Here is a 23,289-nt window from a genome sequence, read left to right as displayed (position 1 = left end):
GCTTGTACAAAATAAACTGATGCTAAATCACACAAAGACTGTTTTTACAGTTTCTAACAAACAGTTCAATTATACATGACATTTTTTGATTACACAGAATGGGCATATCATTAGTGAGTCTGAACAATTCAAATTCCTAGGTGTTCAGATAGGTAGCAAGCTGTCATGGAAAGTTCATATTCAGGATCTTATTCAAAAACTGAATGCTGATTTATTTTGCTTTAGTACAGTATCTGCAATAAGTGATAATCCAACACAAAAATTGTCTACTTTGCTTACTTTCATTCACTTATGACATACAGCATTAAATTCTGAGGTAACCCTTTCCATTCACAAACGGTATTTTTGGTTCAGAAATGGGCAGTTCAAGGAATATGTAGAGTAAATTCGCAAGCCTTTTGTCTACCCCAGTTCAGAGGTCTTGGGATTTTGAGACTAGCTTCTCAATATTTATTTTCTTTAATGTCATTTGTTAACAACATGAGCTTATTCCCTTGAACTGGCAGCTTTCACACAGTTAATACTAGGAAAAATCCAATCTACATTTGGGTCGCAATTCCTTTACTCTTGTGCGAAAAGGTGTGCTGTGGTTTGCTGCATCCACTTCAATTAGCTACCACGAGAACTAAAAAATCTTAGCATTAATCCGCACACTTTCAAGTGTAAACTGAAGAATTTCCTTCAGGTTCACTTCTCTTTCTCCCTCAGGTGGTTCCTGGAAAAAAGTACACTGATTTCTATGTTATATTGTTGATGACGTTAATATACAGTAGGATACAGCTGCCTCTACTGATGTCTTTTATTCAACTAGCAATGCTATATCTGGTCTTCGAAAACTATGCAAAAAATGTAAAATTTTCTCGCTCATTATGTGCAAACTATTAGCCCTACAGAAAAAATGAACAGGACCTTCTTGTAGGAAACGTAATGTGGTTAAATTTTATCCTGGAACACTTTTTTTGCTAGAAGCCACAGTTTTCGAGTTATTCAACAAAATGTACAAAAGTGAGATTCAAATGCACCTCCACACCCACTCTCAGCCCCCAACAGTCAGGATCTCTTGTATGTTGTTCATGGCACTCCCTCCTATCACTGTGGTAAAATTTGTGACTGCATGAATTGTTCTCCATATTCAATCGATTTTGATATTCATTGACTTGCCTTATTAGGCCACCGTCTTATCAAGCCCCTACAAATTGTAAAACTGACATTTTTGTTTATTTTATCTAACAATTTTGTGAATTTTAACAGTATAAAATAAACAATTACATCACTGTATTCATCCTATGCTGGAGGCCTAAATAGCCCAATTAATAGATACTAACAAAGATCCAACATTCGGAATAGTTCATGTAGTAAGAATTTTTTGTATAACGGTACAAGGGTGTTCCATAAACAACATACTAGAAATCCTGATTGATGAGAGATGAGTGTGGGGGTGGAGGTGCCTTTGAAGGTCACTTTTGCACATTTTTGTTGAATAATTCGAAAACCATGGCCTAAAGCAAAAATGTATCCCAGTACAAAATTTAACTACATTAAATTTCCTACCAAAAGGTCCTGTTCATTTTTTATGAAGGACTAGGAGTCTGCATGTAGTGAGTGATACAATATGGAAGTCTCATTTTTGAAGGGCAGAAATAACATTGCAAGTTGCTTACAGCGATAACGTTAGGGACAGCTGAATCACCCTGAATACTCACAGCTTCTCATATGCACGTGATTTGTGTACATTTTATTTTACCTATTACTACTTTTCTGGTGCTAATTTCATGTTCTGATACATTCCATGACTATGGAGACTTGCTCCTCAATTTGATCCTACAGAACTAGGTGTGTAAAATAAAATTCATGGCTACGTCATTTCCCCACGATATTCTTTCTTTCTGGAGTACTAGTCCAGCAAGGTGTGTACGAGAGATTCTGTTAAGTTTGGAAAGTAGGAAAGAGGTACTGCAGATCTTGAACCATGAGAGCAGTTGTGGGTCATGCCTAGACAGCTCATTCATTAAGGGCATTACCTATGAATGGAAAGGTTCCAGGTTCGAGTCCTGATCTGACAGAGTTCTGATGTCAGGCAAATTCGAAACAGAGCAGACTCTGCTCTGCTGAAATATTCATTCTGAAAATGACAATTAAGCTGCTCATAGTAACAAATCAAGAGAGATACACCGAGACAAATATAATGCTACCTGCAGAAGTCTGTTACATGTTCTCAGGTACTATGTCAGAACTGATGAATGAGCTAAAGCAACATGAAAAACGAAAGACACTTTCAAGAGAAAAACAGCATTTAGATTTATCATTAGTTTATAGTTATCATGCACTGTGATTGGGGAAAAGCAGAATCACTTACACAGTATTACGTATATCACAAGTTAAGTACCAACAGGGTAATTTTCAAATTTACTGCAGACTCACAATATCCAGCAGATACAATATTCTGTTGAAAGACACAGGTACTACCAGAATATGAGACCTCTTGATGATGGAAACTAAGACAGCAAAATGGGCACACAGTATGTTCTCATCAGACTTTCTGTTGTAGGTAATCTTTAAGCCCTACAAGGTTTTCAGAGTATCCATTCTGAATTAGTAAAGTGGACCATTACTGGTATATTTAATATTTTCATACACTTTGTCAAAACTGTTCATTTCTTTTAAATGGTACTATAATGCACTGGAAGGTAATGTTACTATTATCACACAAACATTCCTCCTTTGTTAAAAAAGAACACAAGAAATGGTATAACCATGAAGCTTCCATTCAACTCCACCTCAACTGATATAAAGCACAATTTACAACATAAAAGGAAAGGATTGAGAAAATAGAGCATACCTCTGATCTTAATGGTTCAGTGACATCTGTCTTCTCATCGTGCACAGCCACCTGAGTTCTGAAAATACAAAACACCCTTACTTCAGACATCCTCACTGCACAAATATTTTTTTTTTTTTTTTTTCTTTCCAGATGATCCAGTGAATATTTGCTGAGATATCTCAAGCAGATGAATGTGAGAGCATGTCCTTTATCATCACAGGTAAAATATCAAACTGAATACAGCTGTAGAGAGTAGTTAGTTGCTTCATAGTACTGCAGCTGTTTGCGTGTATCACTCATGAAATCATGGGGTAAGCTTCAATACTCAAACTTTGCCCTTCTTTACAGATGTGCTGACAGTTCACCATTTGTGAATTCACGTAAGTTTACATTGCACAATCATGATGAAGAAGATGACAAGAACTTGTGTTTATGTCATTCAACAGCTACAATATAGGCCTGTACAATTCTGGATGATAAGAATTTGTTTAAAAGTATTCCACCTGCTGTTTCATTGTTACTTGAAACACAGAGCACATCCAAGGGAATGGCCATCTTCTTCTTCAAAACAGAATATAGTCAACTAAAATGTGACACACTGATACTTTTACATGAAAGCCATAACAAAAATACAAATACACGAAACCCTAACAAAATGATACTGACCCCTCCCTGCCATCGAAACCTCTAGGAAGAGATGAACAGATTCAACTCCTAGCCTCATTTAATCAACTCGCTTCATCTAAGTAGCTCTAAGAATGTCTCCCATCAGTGGCTTAATTTGCTGTTCATTCTTCCTTTGTCATGACTGCTCTCAGTAACATGAGAAACTACCACTACACAGCTCTCATTTTAAGATCTCTTGGGTGTGTCATGCAGCTGAGTTTCTGATCCAGTATCGTGCTCAGTAATTTCACTGCTCGTATAAAACTATGAACATGACTGTCAGTACCAAATCCAAGGGATGAAAACATGATATACACAGCTAAATACGAGAAACAGATGTTTTCCACTATGTATTTTAAAAAAACTGTATTTTTCTCCCAGATTTTTAATCCTCTTCACTTTTAATCACATTTGATGGATAGTAGTTATTCAGTTCACAGATGAATGGAAAGTAAAAAAAGTACAAACCACTTACAGACAATGCATTGAATCAAGCTTCTTACAGAGGTCATTTTGTTGTTAATAGTTATGGTAGGAAGAATAACACTTTAAATACACCACCCTGAAGAGAAAATCAGACTATTCATGCAAATGTAAATGTGAAGCACATAGGATTCCAGGAATTATATGGAAAAAATCTGCCAAACTCCGACAAAAATAAATAAAGCAACTGACATGAATACTGCGTATGTTGTTACACAACAGTACTAAATAACAATATTAAATGCAGACCACTGCTACTGCAATTCACATAGCTTATCAATACGTAACACATATTTTCATGCTGCTATGAAACACTACATATCTAAATTACAAAACAATGCAATACATAGTTCAGCAAGTAGTAGTAGTAGTAGTAGTAGTAGTAGTAGTAGTCGCTTTGTAGAAAGGGAAAAGGGATAATGTAGACAATTTTAGACCTACTTCTATGCCATCAGTGTTTGCTTAAGTTATTGAAAAGGCTGTGTATGTAAGAATAATTGATTATTTTATATCACACGATCATTATTCACAGTGTTGAGAATGGCTGTGATGTGGTGTCTGAGTGGGGTACGGTTAAATGGGGGATGCCCCAGAGATCAGTATTGGGGCCACTCCTGTTCCTTATTTATATAAATGATGACACTAGCTTAATAGTAAAGGATGTTGTATGCAACGTTGGCTCAGTTTCAAATAGTGCAGTTCATGATCTAAGTTCATGGTTTGTAGAAAATAAACTAACTCTACATCACAGTAAGACCCAGTTTTTGCAGTTTCTAACAATTCAACAAAACCTGATGTTTTAATTTCACAGAATTAGTGAAACTGAACAGCTCAAATTTCTTGTTGTTCAGATAGATAGTAAACTGTCATGGAAAGCCCATGTTCAGGACCTTGTTCAAAGACTGCTCTCGCGGCGAGATCTATTTACGAAATTTCAGTCACCAACTTTCTCTTCCGAATGCGAAAATATTTTGTTGAGCCCAACCTACATAGGTAGGAATGATCATCAAAATAAAATAAGAGAAATCAGAGCTCGAACAGAAAGGTTTAGGTGTTCGTTTTTCCCGCGCGCTGTTCGAGAGTGGAATGGTAAAGAGATAGTATGATTGTGGTTCGACGAACCCTCTGCCAAGCACTTAAATGTGAATTGCAGAGTAGTCATGTAGATGTAGATGTAGACTTAATGCTGCCAGTTTTACTATTCAAATCGTATCTGAAGTGAGTGATAGTTCGACAAGAAAATTAGTATACTTGGCTTATTTTCATTCGCTTATGTCATATGGTACTATATATTGTGGGGTAACTCTTCCCATTCTAAAAGGATGTTTTTGACTCAGAAACGGGCAGTTCAGGCAATAAGTGGTGTACGTTCATGAGCGTCTTGTCGACCCGTGTTCGCTAGTCTGGGTATTTTGACATTAGCCTCTCAATACATACATTCTTTACTATCATTTCTTGTTAACAATATTAGCTTATTTCCAAGAATAAGCAGCTTTCACTCCGTTAATATTCAGCAGAAATCAAACCTGCATTTGGATCAGACTTCCTTAACTCTTGTGCAGAAAGGTGTGCGGTATACTGCTGCATCCATTTTCAATAAGCTACCACTAGAATTCAATTGTTGATTGCATTTACTTAAACTTATGGCTTGACTTTTTTCAAGTTCATAAACATTTTATTTTTATTTGTTATTACTTTAAATGTGTAATTTCATGTACTGACACATTCCATGACCTTTGAGATTTGCTCCTCAATTTGGCCCTATGGAACTTGACGTGTAAATAAAATAAAATAATAATGATAATTCCCTTGACAGACTGCTGAATATGTCTACAGCAATTACGTGATACATCTTTGATTAAAAACAAAAATGAAATTCAGTTGCAAAAGATGAGTAACAGTTATTCTTATCTACAAAACAAACAGCACTGATAAAGTCATGTTAGAGAGCAGATGTATGGTGTTATGTGAGAGTTAAGATGGCTAGGGTAACCAACATGGTTAAAAGGAAATGATATAACATTACTAGAAGAAATAAGACATATTGCCATTATCAGACTGGAGACACACCAAAATTCCAGCAGCAGTGAAAAGGTAATTAAAATATTCCTCTTCCTGTTTTTCATAGGTTGTGTCAATAATTTCTAACCATTGGTTTGGCATTTAGAGAACTTAGTTGAGGCTTGCCAGGATCTATGATACAAACAATATTTGCTGCCATGTACTCGAAAGGAATAGGACCCAACACATTTCATGATGTTTTATCTCAAAGCTACGACCATATAATTATAATAAGAATTTTGTGCAAGGAAGATCTCATGAAGATGCCTTGTATGTAGAACAATCGGCTCACATCTACCATTCACTGGACATCACTGGGGAGAGCATCTGCAACAAGCATGCCAATATGTTGACCCAACTGCACATACATTGAAGGTGAGCTTGGATTTAAATTAGAAAGAGAAAGCAGATTTTGATTTTTGAAAAGCAAGGGTCCATTCTCATCCATCAAACACTCATAACATAGATGATCAGAACTCCACATTTTTCTCTGTGGGACTGTGAAAGAGCAGGCCTATAGACATGATATCCTAAATACATATTTATTCATTTCCTTCTGTTAGTGTTGTATATGGTGATTTCTTCCTACATGATGATAACCCTCAAGCACAACAGCTTATCTAGAGGACAAATATCTTTATTAGCTAAGCAGTTCAGCAGTGCTTGACTTCTATATTTTTCTATCTGTGTCAAAATAAGTGATTCAGGTTTCCCACAGATTACCATTTGAGCAACAGGTTTTGGAGCAGTTGTCATTTTGACAATATTCTACACGGCCATTGCAAAGCATGCACTTTCTTTCCCATTCATTCTCAACACTGACTACCATATAATCATCTAAAATGACACATGACAACTGTCAGGTCAGGAATACAACCTGTATTTCCTTCTTTTGACATGTAGTCACATTAACCAATAGTTAGTTTGTTAATTAGTTGCATGTTTCATAGATCATACTCCCAATAAATGTTGTGATGTGGAATGTGTCAACTGCACTAACATAGAACATCTACATTGGGTGCAGGTGGCAGGGGTTGGAAAATGGCTCACTTGCAGGAAGTCTGGCACCCAGACTGTAGCCTGTTCCACAGCTATGCACTGGCTGAATACACATAGGCTCCAGGGTGACCGCCAGCTGCCCTCTAGTTCCGCTCCGAACAGCAAAACTTGCTGTTACTGCTACCCATCAGACAGTGCCATCACACACCTTCGACGGAATCATCAGCCAGTGTACGTCCATTAGCTGCTCTTGTGCCTGAACCCGCATCTCAATGGCTCACATGCTCACAGCCTCTTGGTACAGAGCTGCTGATCATTCACTCCCGTCGAATCACCACTTTTGATGACTATGGACTTCATTAAAGTGGGCACATTGTCACGTTGGTCTTTCAGTAGTACTCAACTGTGGACTTTAATCCTCTGAAGATATACTGAGTTTAGTTCAAAGTTAGTAAACAAAGAGTTGTTATAGCAATGTGTGAATTCAATCATACCAGTCACACCATTCAGCTAAGGATACAACAGTGGCCACGAGAATAATGGTTTTGTGTCACAGCACTCTTCCCTCATCCGTCAGTGGCCGCAAACGACGAAGCTAACTATCCCACGTGTGACACACACAGTTCCTGTGGATTGTCAGTACAGTACCTGTTCAAGTTGACTCACTGCAGTGCCATTTTTTGATTTCACCCATCACCTGCCTACTGCCTTCCTTCATGTAGAGTCCAACACTGCCATGCCATCGTATTTTGCTCTGACCATGGAACCACAACAGACGCTATTACCGAGGGTGGTGACACCCAGATAGGACAAGGACAATGAGGCTGATTTTTCACATGTGTTTTAGCTTTTCCAGATGTGTCTTCCCTCATTTTTGTGTTGTTCCTGAGTGTATTCTCTTCCTTGATGTTGACAGTCTGCATGGTTTTCAGTGGTTCCTTGGTGTATTTCTCATATTTCTGTGTATGTTCAAGTCCCATTTCACTGCAGTATATTCTTTTGTGTGATTGAATGTTTTATGATTACTATGTCTGTTTGGTTGCTGAAGTCATAATTGTCTCTGGCCCTTTCATTTTAGGGTCAGGCAATTCTGGACCTGCTGCAGAACATCTCTCTGCTCACTCAGATTCTACAGACTTTCCCACAGTGTTCGAGTGGGTGTGATTAACAGCAGCGTTTGGACTGTCCACCCAAGAGTTTTGTGTGTGCCAAGCTCAGCCACCTTCCATCAAGCTTGTTTGCAATGTTGTTGTGCTGTCTGGCACTCCGTTTATTGTTCACACAGTTCTCTGCCAGAAGTCCCTCTGGTATCAACACAGCCCTTGAATGTTCTCTCATCCTCTGCCCTGTCATGGCTGTCCTGTCCTCTCCAGCCCTGCCGACCCTGATGTCTGCTCTCTCAACAGCCCTGTGGAATCCTGCTACCTCATACGCAAAATAATGTATGGCAACCAATGTAAGGATGACATGAAAAGCAGACTAGCACAGGCAAAGTGGGCATTCCTGGCCAAAATAAGTCTACTAGTATCAAACACAAGTCTTAATTTGAAGAGAAATTTCTGAGAATATATGTTTGGAGCACAGCATTGCATGGTAGAAACTATTGATTATGGGAAAACTGGAAAAGAAGAGAACTGATGCATTTGAAATGCGGTGTTACAGAAGGATGTTGAAAATCAGATGGACTTACAAGGTAAGAAATGAGGAGGTTATCCACAAATCAGCAAAGAATGGAAAATGTAGAAAATATTGACAAGAAGAAAGGACACGATGATAGGACATGTGTTAAGACTTCAGTGAATAACTTCCATGTTGGTATATGGAGTTGTAAAGGGTAAAAACTGTATGAGAATGATAGCAATTGAAATATGATTAATGGAAAATCTCATATAAAGATGTGAAACAAATACTAATAAAGAGATAGAGGGGCTGGCCAGTACTTACCTCAGCTCAGTACAGCCGATAGATACACAAAAAACAGAACCGAAAATTTACGTTCCTAGCTTTCGGAACAAATCTTCCTTCATCAGAAAGGAGAGAGGGGAAAGAAAGGGAAGAAAGGAAAGTGGATTCAGTTACTCACAACCCAGGTTATGAAGCAACAGGGAAAGGAAAACAGGGAGGGTAGCAAGGATGGAGGCATGGTTGTCAGGCTGAATCCACTTTCCCTTCTTCCCTTTCTTTCCCCTCTCTCCTTCCTGATGAAGGAACATTTGTTCCGAAAGCTAGGAACGTAAATTTTCGGTTCTGTTTTTTGTGTATCTATCGACTGTACTGAGCTGAGATAAGTACTGGCCAGCCCCTCTATCTCTTTGTTAGTATTTGTTTAGCAATTGAAATATAGCAGACAAATTGTTGAAGATTTAAGTAGTAAATGCTAAACCAAAGTGAACCACAAAAATTGTATGTGGATATAGTAAACTGGTCGTTTTTCCTGTTTTACTTATCTACAGTTATGTATAGACACATACCTGATTATTGGTTTATCAAGCACTTTGTTGAATAATTCTGTCTTCTGATGGTATGCAATCTGCAAATGAAAATTAATTATACAAACATTATTTTAAAACAAATATTTATATTATTATCTGGCTGCCTTCAACTAGACTTATAATGTGCGACATGTAGGTACAGATTTAAAATTATAAAATTAAATCCCCATTTAATTTCATTCCTCAGTAAATTTGTAATAAGGTACTCATATATACAACAGTAGTAGTAGTAGTAGTAGTATAACAACAACAGTAATAATATTTATTCAACAATGAATAATCAATACAATCCTTAGAATAATATAGTTTTTGGACATCACATAGATTGGGAACTGTAAACTTGCAAGGCCGGAAATACGACAATTATTAAAATTTTCTGGGCTGTTATTCTATGATCGGATGAATTTCACAGTTTGTATTCAATATGAAATTCAACTGACCACAACGTAATAGCCTGGAAGATTTTAATAGGTGTCATCACACAGATTACACTTTTGAACCTGTTAGTGAAGAATATCAAGGTTTACAATTTATAAACTAAAGTTTTGAGTTAAACAAAAAATTTTATATTTTAATATATTTTACATTTGTTAGTATATAAGAAACAGTGCTCCTATTTACAGACATTCTTTCAAGCATTGACTGTCTCATCTTATGACTGGATGCACAAAAATGGTTCAAATGGCTCTGAGCACTACGGGACTTAACATCTGAGGTCATCAGACCCCTAGAACTTATTGGGACTTAACATCTGAGGTCATCAGACCCCTAGAACTTATTAGAAGTACTTAAACCTAACTAACCTAACGACATCACACACATCCATGCCCGAGGCAGGATTCGAACCTCCGACCGTAGCGGTCAAGCGGTTCCAGACTGAAGCGCCTAGAACCGCTCGGCCACAACAGCCGGCCTGGATGCACAGCTTATGAAATTGCCATTTAACAGTGTTTTTTCTCCCTTCATCCTAAAATTTCATGCAATTACTGATCTTATAGTCAGAGTCACTTTATCATATACTGAGCACTTATAAATAGCTATGAGTCACTGCTGTAATGATTTTCATATAGACTACAAAGATTCCTTACATATCACAGCACACTAACCAACAATATGATTTTTTAAACCATCCTGGGTTGTTCGAACTTGTGCACAGACTTCATGTGTTAGCTTATTCTAGAGGAAAAAGACTATGCCTTCGTGTTCTTCTAGTGACCAAGAAAGAGCTGGTCAAGTGCTTTCCTAGCAACAAGGTAATAGTGAGCCAATTCCTCTAAGAGAGCGGGTTGCACTTCGGTAAAAAACTGCATGTTTGTGTTAAGATTTATGCAATGAGATAAGGTGCAATTACATAGTCTTGAACAATCCCACAACAAACACTGATTCTCCACTGCCACCAAAGTTGAATCTGCAGCCCAATAACGCACATTTCTTACACTCAGATGTCCATGATTTGGTTCCTACATTAGTAAAGAGAATTCTTTGGAAAAGTACCTATTGTCTTGACATCACACTCGAACTGAAAGACAGAATTACACATGAAACTTCCTGGCAGATTAAAACTGTGTGCCCGACCGAGACTCGAACTCAGGACCTTTGCCTTTCGCGGGCAAGTGCTCTACCAACTGAGCTACCCAAGCACGACTCACGCCCGATACTCACAGCTTTACTTCTGCCAGTACCTCGTCTCCTACCTTCCAAACTTTACAGAAGCTCTCCTGTGAACCTTGCAGAACTAGCACTCCTGAAAGAAAGGATATTGCGGAGACATGGCTTAGCCACAGCCTGGGGGATGTTTCCAGAATGAGAGTATAGGGCGTGAGTCGTGCTTCGGTAGCTCAGTTGGTAGAGCACTTGCCCGCGAAAGGCAAAGGTCCCGAGTTCAAGTCTCGGTCGGGCACACAGTTTTAATCTGCCAGGAAGTTTCATATCAGCGCACACTCCACTGCAGAGTGAAAATCTCATTTTAGAATTACACATATTTTCTACAATCTTACTGGTTAACCTGCTGGTAAAAAATGATACAAAATGGATAGAAGCTGTTTGCATGCAAAACGCAAATATTACTTGACTGACTTACTCAAAGGGCATTTGCAGTTTTTCCAATGCTACCTCATAGATCAAAGATACCAACCATTTCCTAGATCATCTGAAATCCGTGCCCATCCTACTCCCACCACACACCTTCATTGTCACCATTGATGCCACCTCCCTGTATACCAACATTCCCCACATACATGGTCAGTCTGCTGCTGAACATTTCGTCAGCAGAACCCACCTGATTCCAAACCTATGACATCCTTCCCACTCACTTTAATCAACTTTTTACTTACCAACAACTACTTCCCCTTTGAGGGGCAGACACAAACAGATCGGGGTACGGCCATAGGAACCAGGATGACTCCTTCCTATGCCAACCTTTCCATGGGTCGCTTGGAAGGGGCTTTCCTGGGATCCATAACTCTTCAGCCACTGGTTTGGTTTAGATACATTGAGGACATCTTTATTATATGAACTCATGGTTACGCTGAACTGTTAAAATTCCTGGAATCTCTAAATGCCTTCTTCCGAGTTAAATTTCACATGGTACTATTCTGAATCCCATGCCACTTTCCTTAATGCTGATCTCGTCCTCACAGAAGGCCAGCTACACACTTCTGTCCTACCAACAAACAACAGTACTTAGATTTTGACAGTTGCCGTTCTTGTCATGTCAAATTTTCCCTCCCATACAGCCTTGGCGGTCAAGGCTAACATATCTGTTTGGATGCAGACACTTTACAGTACTACACCACCATTCTCACGTTAATTTCTTCCGTCTCAGCATTTCTTCACAGTAACTACTCTCTTCTTAACTCAGTTTTAGTTTCCTACATCTTTCTTTGTCTTACTCATCTAATTTTCACTGTCCCCCTCCCACTTCTGTTACGTACAATGCACATAGCTTTTAACTCTCACTCCTGGATAATATTTAAGCTGTAATCTCTGTCTTGCATACTACCCTGTCTTCCACCTCTAAGCTCTCAGGTTTTCAAATCTTGTCTAGTGCAGTCCCCAACAATCAGTCTTTCCTTCTCATTCCATGCGGTGAGTCTCCCCTGGTCTGTGGTTTTGGGTGACTTCAAAAATCTACCCCTTCTCCTAGACCTCTCCAGTCATTCTCCTTCACCCCTCTTCCTTTCTCTTCAACCCTTCTGCCTGAAGAAGAAACCACCAGCTCCGAAAACTTGCCTATTTATAATCTTCTTTTATGTACGTATTCTGCCACTACTTCGTGTATAGATTTTTTATCTATCCAATTCAATTATTTTGTCTGAAAGTCATTGTTTTTGTTGTTACAATATTATTTTAAACTACACAGGAAATACACATGATTTAACAATCACAAAGCACAACAAATAATATATGCAGCTCAGCCTGATGACACATTATGGCAACTGTTTACTCTCTCCCTCTGTAGCTGCATTTCAAGATGATCATGTGTGGAAGGGTCACACACAGATGAATCGTCATCAGAACGAGTCGCACGGACCATCGGTTGCACAGCGGGCCTCACAGTCAAATCACCAATGTGCGAGGCCTTATGGGAAGTGGGTGATAAATGAAGAACACAGCTCAGCCCCGCAGGCACAGAACGTAACCACATCGCCAATGTGTAAGGAGTCTTTCTCCACATCTGGATATTAGTACTTTTGCTCTCAAAATGAACACCAATTTTTTGAGCTATTCAAGCATTTCTCTTCACTTGCATACCACCAAAAAACTTTTTTTTTTTTCAAACAAAGGATAATCCAGGATGGAATGTAACAATATTAGAGAAGGAAAGTTGCTACTCACCGTACAGCGGAGATTCTGAGCTGCAATAGCCCCCCCCCCCCTCAAACATGAAATCTACATCCCACTGCCAGCATTGTGTGTTCCCTTCCATTGTGGTACTACTTTGCAATTGGAGGTAAATTTAAGATTGGGGCCAATATCTGAGATTTACTTTTTGCTATCATCTCATGTCAAAAGTTTAGATATAACCCGTATTAGTACAAAAATGTAGTACCTCAATACACACAACTCTACTGTCCTTTTCAAGTTTCTTTTGCATCCTCCATAAACAAGTACAATATTTTTCTTTTGGTTTGTTATGTACACTGCCCCAGCCCCCTTAGTACACAGCTATCAATACATGCAAACAACATACACAGAAACTAATTTACAATTTCTCTGCACCCCCTTCACACCGGTATAATGGTTGTGCAACACATTGTTTCCCTCTAATCCAATGTGATGTATATTTTTAAGAAATAACAAAGATCAGCATTTGGTTTGATACTGAAAACGAGTAAGCCCTAAGTTCTGAATATTGTAATGCCTCTGGAATTACTTGTTGGAGTTTGGATAGTGAAATGCGGTTTAATTTGTATCACTGAGATCTACAATACTAGCAGCAGAAATTAGTATAGTTCCCTTTGAAAATTAAAGTAGATATCAACATCTCTGCAATTAATATAATTGCAATAAGTTATAATACCTTGTATGGTTCTGGAAATATTTGAAACGGACAGCGGAATCATCCTTAACATGCCTTTCTCCCAAACTGTAATATAAATGGGTTCTGGAAATATGTGAAGTGAACAAATGAATGCATATTTCCCAAACTGTAATATAAATTGTGACAAATATACACACAGTTCTGTTCATGATTATGAAATAAAATATTCCTGTAACAATGGCAAAAGCAGGTAGAACAATTAATTTTAAAATATGTGTGTGTGTGTGTGTGTGTGTGTGTGTGTGTGTGTGTGTGTGTGTGTGTGTGTGTGTGTGCGCGTGCGTGCGTGCACATGTGTGTGTGTGTGTGTGTGTGTGTGTGTGTGTGTGTGTGTGTGAGAGAGAGAGAGAGAGAGAGAGAGAGAGAGAGGAGTTCGTCAGTTAATAAGCTCTGGCCTCTTCCACTGTGTTAAGTGTACTTTCTTACTTTATTTTTCAAATTCAGCTAGCATAATTTCTTACCTCATGTTTTTCAGCTGACTGTATTGGAACTTCAGCCACAATCTCATCTGTTTCACTTTCTGCGTCACCCTGGCGACTAATTTCTTTCAGAATGTCTTCACGCAAATGCAATGCTTGATCCGTTGCATCATAAGCGTCTAACATCAAAATACCATTACTGTCAAAACTGTTGTGAGGTGTGTGGCTTTTGTAATAGTCATTACTAGGTGCAGGGCCTCCACAAATTACCTAATGAAAGACTTTTTGGAATCAGACATATAGCTTAAAAGAAAGACTAAATATTCATTAACAATAATGGGATAAATGTAAAATAGCACCATGTTGTAATTTTGATTTCAAGAAGAAGTAAACATTTTCATTTCAAACAACTACAATGTTCTAAAAATTGCGTCTGTTCACATTTTCACACCTATCTCATTATTTCCTTTCCTTTAATGTTGTTCATGCCTAATATGATATTGTTCTGTGCAGGCAGCCACCATTTGGAGTTGTTTATTAGTAACACTATATTGCAAAACTTTCTTTTCCTTTGTTCATGGGACTGTTCCCCAGACTCAAGCTCTGGAAACAGCGTATGCTGATGGCTAAAGCATAGTTCCCACAGTCGGACACCGCTGATGAGGCATACCAGCACGCATTGCCTACAGTAAGCCAACCAACAGAGAACATAAGAGGATGTCACGGTGAGTCTCTGGAGGCTACAAGCAGAGTGTGGTTTCCAGACTACTGACACTCTTTCTGCCCTCAGCCTTCAATCCTGCAACTTGCATACTTTACTTGCTCCCCCATGACTTTGTTAGAATGTCCCATCTAAGCCATTGGCAATTTGACTGTCTGATCTACATGCACCATCCGTATTCTGTACCATGAATTACATGTTCTCTATTTAGCAAATCTTCCTGTTCTTATTCGAAAATATCCTCCTGGATGCCCACTCCTAAGTCCTTCCCTGCCCATCTAAATAGTTCTTTACCATTCACTACAAAAAGTTATGCAATAATCCATCAAGGTTACTGGTAACATACTCTTCATTCTTCTGCATAGTAATAGTAAAGCATATTAAATGTATAAATATTGTTTATTGCATTAGTTTCTGCACAGTAACTATAGTTAAAATAAAAAGTGGTACTAAAATTCAGTTCATAATAATTAAACAATGGTAAATCCAGGATGGAATGTAACAGTATTATGAAAAGTTACTACTCACCATATAGTGGAGATGCTGAGTTGCAGAAAAACACAACAAAAGGACTGTCGGAAAGTTAGCTTTCAGCCAACAAGGCCTTTTGTTGGAAATAGACAACACCACACAACACCACCCCCCCCCCCCCACACACACACACACACACAAGTGCACACGAGCACAAATGCAACTCCCACACACGACCACTGTCTCTCCCAGCAGGAACCAGACTGCAAGCAGCAGTGCATTGAGAGGCAACTGGGAGGGGTAAAGAGGAGGCTGGGGCAGGGAGAATGAGGGACAGCAGGGACGGTAAAGAGCTATTGGGAGCGTGCAGGGATGATGTGGAGAGTAGGGCAGCTGATGCAGTCAGGAAGTGAGCAAAAGGTGGGGAGGGGGGGGGGTGGGGGGGGGGGGGGGGGGGGGTGATAGCGAAAAGGGAGAGAAGTTAAAAGACTGGGTGTGTTGGTGAAATAGAGGGCTGCGTAGTGCTGGAATAGGAATGGGGAAGGGGCTCGACGGGTAACAGACCTGTAATAGGCCTAGATCCAAGACCTGTCCCATACATGTTCCCACCACCACCTACTCCAGCCTGGTTACAAAGAATACCTATCCCATCAAAGGCAGAGTGAAACTAGTAATGTGATCTACAAGCTAAGCTGCAACCACTATGCTGCATTCTACGTTGGCATGACAACCAACATGTTGTCTGTCCACGTGAAAGGCCACTGACAAATTGTGGCCAAGAAACAACTGGACCACCCTGTTGCTGAGCACGCCGTCCAGCTCGACGTTCTTCATTTCAATGATTGCTTCACAGCCTGTGCCACCTGGATACTTCCCACCAACACCAGCTTTTCTGAATTGCACAGGTGGGAACTTTCCCTGCAATATATCCTAAGTTTCTGTAACCGTCCTGGCCTCAACCTTCATTAGTCATTGTCCTTAATCATCTAGCCCCTTCCCTTTTCTTATTCCAGCACTAGCACTACACAGTCTTTTCGCTTCTCTCCTTTTCCACTACCCCCCCCCCCCCCCCCCCCTGCCTAACCTCCCGACTGCATGAGTTGCCCTACTCTCCACCTCATCCCTGCACACTCCCAGCAGCACTTTACCATGCCCCATCCCCTGCTATCCCCCCCCCCCCCCCCCCCCCACTGATAGATAACTTTCTGACAGTCTTTTTGTTTGCTTTTCTGCAATTCAACATCTCTGCTATATGGTCAGTAGCAACTATCCTTTTCATAATATAGTTCATAATAATTAATTATAGCTATCAGTAATAATTAATAAGTTGTGAGTAATGATTATTTTATGCCGCCAGGAAATTAATTTAAAATTACAATGATTTATAAGATGGATATTTATCTTGAGAAAGAGGAAGAGAGAAAGAGAAAGAAAAAGAGGGGTGGAGGGGGGGGGGGGGGGGGGGGGGGGGGGGAGGGGGGGGAGAAGGAACATGTTAATTTATTACTATTTAATATGAACCATACATCTTGGTACACAAGAATGGCTTAATCCCTACACACAGGAAAGGTATCATAAAATTAAATCTTTGGCTACCCTCCTCGATAATCTGTGGCCACCACAGGATTCCCAAGGTCTCAAATTCTAATACAATATGGGGATTATCTATCTGGTGAACAGATCCAGAACACACCATAGCATTGCTAGAGGAATGTAAAGTTAATCACTTGCCTTTGTTATTTATTTTCTAGCATTCTGGTCAAAGTTGTTTTGGATACATGCCATACTGCTATCCACCTGAAGTTTACATTCGAATACACAACTGTACTCCTCGGATTTTTGAAATCGCTCAAATTTACTTATGAGAATGTTACCATTTGTTCAATAGATAGCAGAATGCATGTTGCATCTCTACAATTCAATCACATTTGGCAAACTACATTACTTAAAATGTGAGTTCCCAAAAGACACTGAATAGAAACACTGCAGTCTTGCTTGGAAGAGCTCTGTAGATGAATCAAATCTCTGAATATTTCTCTGTTCAGTAAGGTTTCAATGGGAGCCATATTTGCAATTAATCAAAGATAAAAGTTCAATTATCTCTGTATTTGATTAAATCACACAAATCATTGAATGTACACAAACAAATACTAAAAATTCTTTAATGTAAATAAAAGAAAAGAACAGAAATAATAACGAAGTTGCAAGATTCTTTTTATTCTTCAATGATTAAACCATGGCCAGTTTTGGGCTCTTACATTCCCACCATCAGGTGTGATAACTTTGTGCTGTGACCCCAAGTACCGTGATGGCTCAGTACGGGACGTGTGTACCACCAGCGAGTGCAGAGCTCCATGTCCTGCACTCACTCATGATAAACCACATTCTATACTAGCTGAACCAGTATTTTCAGCCTCTACTATAATGCTCAGTTGCGGTGTTCCTCCAGCAAGACTGCTTGTAATAAAGAAAAGCATATAGTGATACAAAGGATCTGGGCAAGATGGTGGAAAACCGGTATTGAACACCAGAATTTGTGAAGAAGAAATAATGAAGGATTTTAAGGATAAATTCATATTACTTGCAAGTTAACGAAGGAACAACTAACAAGTGACACTGCATTGTTAAGAGAAAAGTAAGATAAGGAGGAATTAATCTAATACATGGAAAGACTACTATAACTGGGAAATCAGGATGGACACATACAAAATAATTGCAATATTAATCACATTACATTAAAAATATAACAAAATACAGAAAGCAGCAATGATGACATTTGGTCCACTGGTATTAAACATGAGAACAATGTAATGCAATATAAGAACTATACATTTAAAAGAACAGGAATTATAAAATCACTAACACATGCATGACTACACAGTGCCAGTATTGCAGCCTCATTGCACATTAAGATAGTTTCCCAGCAAGAAAAACAGACTGTAAATAGAAGACAGGCAAAAATGTAGTTTTAGACAACTCGGTAAACTAGAAGGAAGGACTACGTACTGCAAAGAATAACAGCATACAAATCAATAAAGAAGAAATTATACAGACAAAATAGAAAAAGTACTCACATTCAGGGTCATAAAATTAAAAACAAATAACAACATTGGAGAAAAGTGTGCAGATACTGTCATCATATAGAACTCAAGAGTGTGGAAAGCGTTAAATAAGATGACATGGTATGACAAAAAATTCTAAAATTAGTTACATTAGTTCTAAGTATAACAAGATAAAGTCAAAACAAGAAATACAACATTGTGTTCTTTTACATTTGTTTGACATCAAAAGTATAACCTACCTCTGCTACAGAACAGTCTTTCTTGGTGGCAACAAGTGTAACAGACCGTCTCAATTGAGGGGGAGGCTGTGTTCTGTTAATACTGTTTTTCCCAGTTAAAATTATGTCTTGTCCCTCCACTTTTAGCCCATAGGGTCCACAAAAATCAACAGTCTCTTCATCATCATCAAATGCAAGAATCTTGGTGAGTGCAGACACTGAAAACTAAAGCTATTTATAAGTAGCTTAGTGCTGGTGCATATTTTTTAATAGTTTATGATCCTGCATCACAGTTAAAGAAAATTAAATTTATGGAAATAAAGCGCGCCAATAAAATAATATGTAATGGTATAATCAAAATAAATAAATAAAATAAAGTTTCCTGGTTGGACGCAAACTGATCGCAACCTATGGGAGTGATTTGATAAAAACAGTTATTAACCCACATGTATCTGTGACATAAAACTTGAGCTATAGTTTGCTAAATTTACCTTCGGCTTAGTTTTTCTTCTGTGATTCATTTCATAAAAGCATTAACATTTGTAATGGACAACTGAAAAAACTGAAGAATGAAGGATAATAGAGTTCTTACAATCTAAGTGCTCCTCTGATCACCAGCAGTTTAGTGAGAACTTGTTGTCACATCTGCCATCGTAAAGTCCAGGCAACCATATTTCTTTTTCCTTTTTTTCTACCACTGTGACTTGATGAACAAAGTCAAAGTAACTGCACTTGACGGGTCATCCTACATATAAAAATGAGGACACATCCAAAACTACACAGTAAAGGTGACTGCAAAATAAAAGGCTGCTTTAACAGCAATGACAACCATGGGTGCAGTTTGTTATCAATCAGCCAATTACGTTTGTGCTTGTATCGGCTAACTTCTTCTGTCTTAATTTAGAAAGAAAGCTGAAACTTCCAGAAAAAATAAGAAGGAAAAAACTGATTATTTCTGTTGTTTTGGTCCTCAGCCTGAAGCACCTCTCCATGCCAGTCTATCTTCTGTGAGCCTCTTCATTTCTGCATAACTACAGCAAGTACATCCATTTGCATCTTCTTACTATTCAAGCCTTGGTCTCCCTGTACAATTTTTATCAACCTTACATCCTTCCACTGCCAAACTGATTATTCCTAGATGCCTCAGGATGTGTTCTATCAACCAATCCCTTTTTTAAACAAGCTGTCAAATATATCTTATTCAGAAACATATTTTTTGCTGTTGCCAGTGTGCATTTTATATCATCTCTACTTCAGACAATGTGAGCAATTTCCCTGCCCAACAGCAAAACTCAGCAGCTCGTTTTAGTGTCTTTTTTCCTAACCTAATTCTATCAGCATCGCCTGATTTAATTTGATTAGATTCAGTTAGCCTTGTTTTACTTTTATTTATGTTCATCTCATATCTTTTCAAGTCACTAACCATCCTGTTCGACTGCTATTCCAAACATTTTGTCGTCTTTAGCAGAATTGCAATGTCACTGGCAAACCACAAAGTTCTTATTTTCCCCCTAAACTTCAATTCTCTTTCCAAATTTGTCGTGGGTTTCCTTCACTGCCTGTTCAATATGCAGACTGAATAACATTGAGGATAGGTCACAAACCTGTCTCACTCCCTATTGAACTACTGCTTCCTTTCATGTCCTTTGAGTCTGCAGTCTGATTTTTGTACAAGACATGGATGACTTTTAGCTCCCCTTATTTTATTCCTCCTACCTTCATATTTCAAAGGGTGTATTCCAACCAACATTATCAAAAGCTACAAAGGCTATAAACATAGGTTTGTCTTTCCTCAGTCTATCTTCCAAAAAAATTGAAGGCTCACTATGGCCTTGTGTGTTCTTATACTTCTCCCAACCTAAAACTAATCTTCACCGAGGTTGGCTCTAACGGTTTTTCCATTCTTCAGTAAATAATTTGTGTCAGTATTTTACATCATGACATTATACTGATGGCTTGGCAAAATTAAGACTTGTCAGCATCTACCTTCTTTGGAATTGGAATTCTTCTTTAAGCCTAAGGGCAGGTGAACACATCAGGTAGAGTAATTTTGTCATGGTTGGCTCTCTCAATGATCTCCATAACTGAGGCATTGTCACCTACTCTACGTGACATGTTGTGATTTAAATCTGTCAGATTCTTGGAGTATCATACCTCCCATTTGTTTTTAAGATTGTTTCCATTGTTTGTATGATTTTTACACACACACTCTCATCAATCTCATTTCTATAAGTCTGTATTTTCTTACACCTACTATATTTCTTCCATTTTTATCTTTTCTCTTTTTCTCAAATTCAATAACTCAGGTGTTATATGACACCTGTTTGTCTAGAAAACAACACTCCTCTTCAAGTGCCTGGTTTTGCAGTGTGTCCACTATTTCTCACCTGACAAGGTGTAGAATCACCAGAATTATGATACTGATTCTAGATGCTGTCAGAGGTCAGAGGTATGCCATCTGGGAGAAAGACACTTGCGTCAACTTCAAAATGTCACTATAGTCACTAACAGAATCATATTTTTTGAAAATACCTCATGTCCTATCCTTGCAACACATACAGACACTATCAAAAAAAAAAACTTAATAATAACAAATACTAACAAAGAGATAGAGGGGCTGGCCAGTACTTACCTCAGCTCAGTACAGCCGATAGATACACATAAAACAGAACTGAAAATTTACATTCCTAGCTTTCGGAACTTTGTTCCTTCATCAGGGAGGAGAGAGGGGAAAAAAGGGAAGAAGGGAAAGTGGATTCAGTTACTCACAACCCAGGTTATGAAGCAACAGGGAAAGGTAAACAGGGAGGGTAGCAAGGATGGAGGCATGGTTGTCAGAGGGAAGCCAAAGATATTCTACTGTAAGTACTGTGCCAGCTTCAAACCAAAGAGGATGCATACAGAAGTAAAGAGGTATATAGTATAAAGATAAACACAACTATGTAGAATGAAAAGATGCGTGAATGGCTAAAGAGGAAAGGGAAAGAGGAGAAGACTGAAGAGTGAATGGGAGTGAGGTTGTTTAACGTAGGTTCAGTCCAGGGGGATGGCGGGATGAAAGGATGTGTTGGAGTGCAAGTTCCCATCTCCGCAGTTCAGAGGGACTGGTGTTGGGTGGGAGAAGCCAAATGGCACATACGGTGTAGCAGGTTCCTAGGTCCCTAGAATTATGCTGGAGGGCATGCTCCGCTACTGGGTATTGGGCATCTCCTAGGCGGACAGTTCGTCTGTGTCCGTTCATGCGCTCAGCCAGTTTGGTTGTTGTCATGCCGATGTAAAAGGCTGTGCAGTGCAGGCATGTCAGTTGATAAATGACATGTGTAGTTTCACACGTAGCCCTGCCTTGAATTGTGTATGTTTTACCAGTAGCGGGGCTGGAGTAGGTGGTTGTGGGGGGATGCATGGGGCAGGTTTTGCAGCAGGGTCGGTTACAGGGGTAGGAACCGCTGGGTAGAGAAGGTAGTCTGGGAATATTGTAGGGTTTAACAAGGATGTTACGGAGGTTAGGGGGGCGACGAAAGGCAACTCTGGGTGGTGTGGGGAGAATTTTGTCAAGGGATGATCTCATTTCAGGGGTTGATTTGAGAAAGTCATATCCCTGGCGGAGTAATTTGTTGATGTTTTCGAGGCCAGGATAATATTGGGTGACAAGGGGGATGCTTCTGTGTGGTCTGGGGGTAGGAACATTGTTGTTGGACGGGGAGGAATGTATTGCTCGGGAAATCTGTTTGTGGACAAGGTCTGCAGGATAGTTGCGGGAGAGGAAAGCACTGGTCAGGTTATTGGTGTAGTTGTTGAGGGATTCGTCACTGGAGCAGATACGTTTGCCACGAATACCTAGGCTGTAGGGAAGGGAGCGTTTGATGTGGAAAGGATGGCAGCTATCAAAGTGAAGGTACTGTTGTTTGTTTGTGGGTTTGATATGGACAGAGGTGTGGATGTGAGCTTCAACAAGATGAAGGTCAACATCTAGGAAGGTGGCTTGGGTTTTGGAGAAGGACCAGGTGAAATTCAGATTCGAAAAGGAGTTGAGGTTATGGAGGAAATTAAGGAGTGTTTCTTCACCATGAGTCCAGACCACAAAGATGTCATCTATAAACCTATACCAGGCCAGGGGAAGCAGCTGTTGGGTCTTCAGGAAAGCCTCCTCCATGCGGCCCATGAAGAGGTTGGCATAGGAGGGAGCCATCCTGGTTCCCATGGCCGTTCCCCTGATTTGTTTGTAGGTCCGGCCTTCAAAAGTGAAGTAATTATGGGTGAGGATGAAGTTGGTAAGTGTGATAAGGAACGAGGTTTTTGGAAGATCTTCGGGTGGGCGTTGGGAGAGGTAGTG

At 39.3% G+C, this 23,289-nt stretch overlaps 1 protein-coding gene across 1 annotated transcript in view; it reads right to left on the bottom strand.

Annotated features, from left to right (window-relative positions):
* Positions 1 to 23,289, bottom strand: part of LOC126482377 (protein xmas-2) — a 117,167-nt gene that overhangs the window by 22,071 nt on the left and 71,807 nt on the right. The window contains exons 9-12 of the mRNA XM_050106474.1: positions 18,978 to 19,181; positions 14,527 to 14,754; positions 9,502 to 9,560; positions 2,840 to 2,897 (exon numbers count right to left, since the gene is read on the bottom strand). Of these exons, the coding sequence (XP_049962431.1) occupies positions 2,840 to 2,897; positions 9,502 to 9,560; positions 14,527 to 14,754; positions 18,978 to 19,181 (549 nt within the window). The remainder of the gene's footprint in view (positions 1 to 2,839; positions 2,898 to 9,501; positions 9,561 to 14,526; positions 14,755 to 18,977; positions 19,182 to 23,289) is intronic.

Source organism: Schistocerca serialis, chromosome 1 (assembly GCF_023864345.2).
Source record: "Schistocerca serialis cubense isolate TAMUIC-IGC-003099 chromosome 1, iqSchSeri2.2, whole genome shotgun sequence".
NCBI classification, from domain to species: domain Eukaryota; kingdom Metazoa; phylum Arthropoda; class Insecta; order Orthoptera; family Acrididae; genus Schistocerca; species Schistocerca serialis.
Note: the sequence above shows the minus strand (reverse complement) of the source record. Positions and strands in the feature narration are given on the sequence as shown.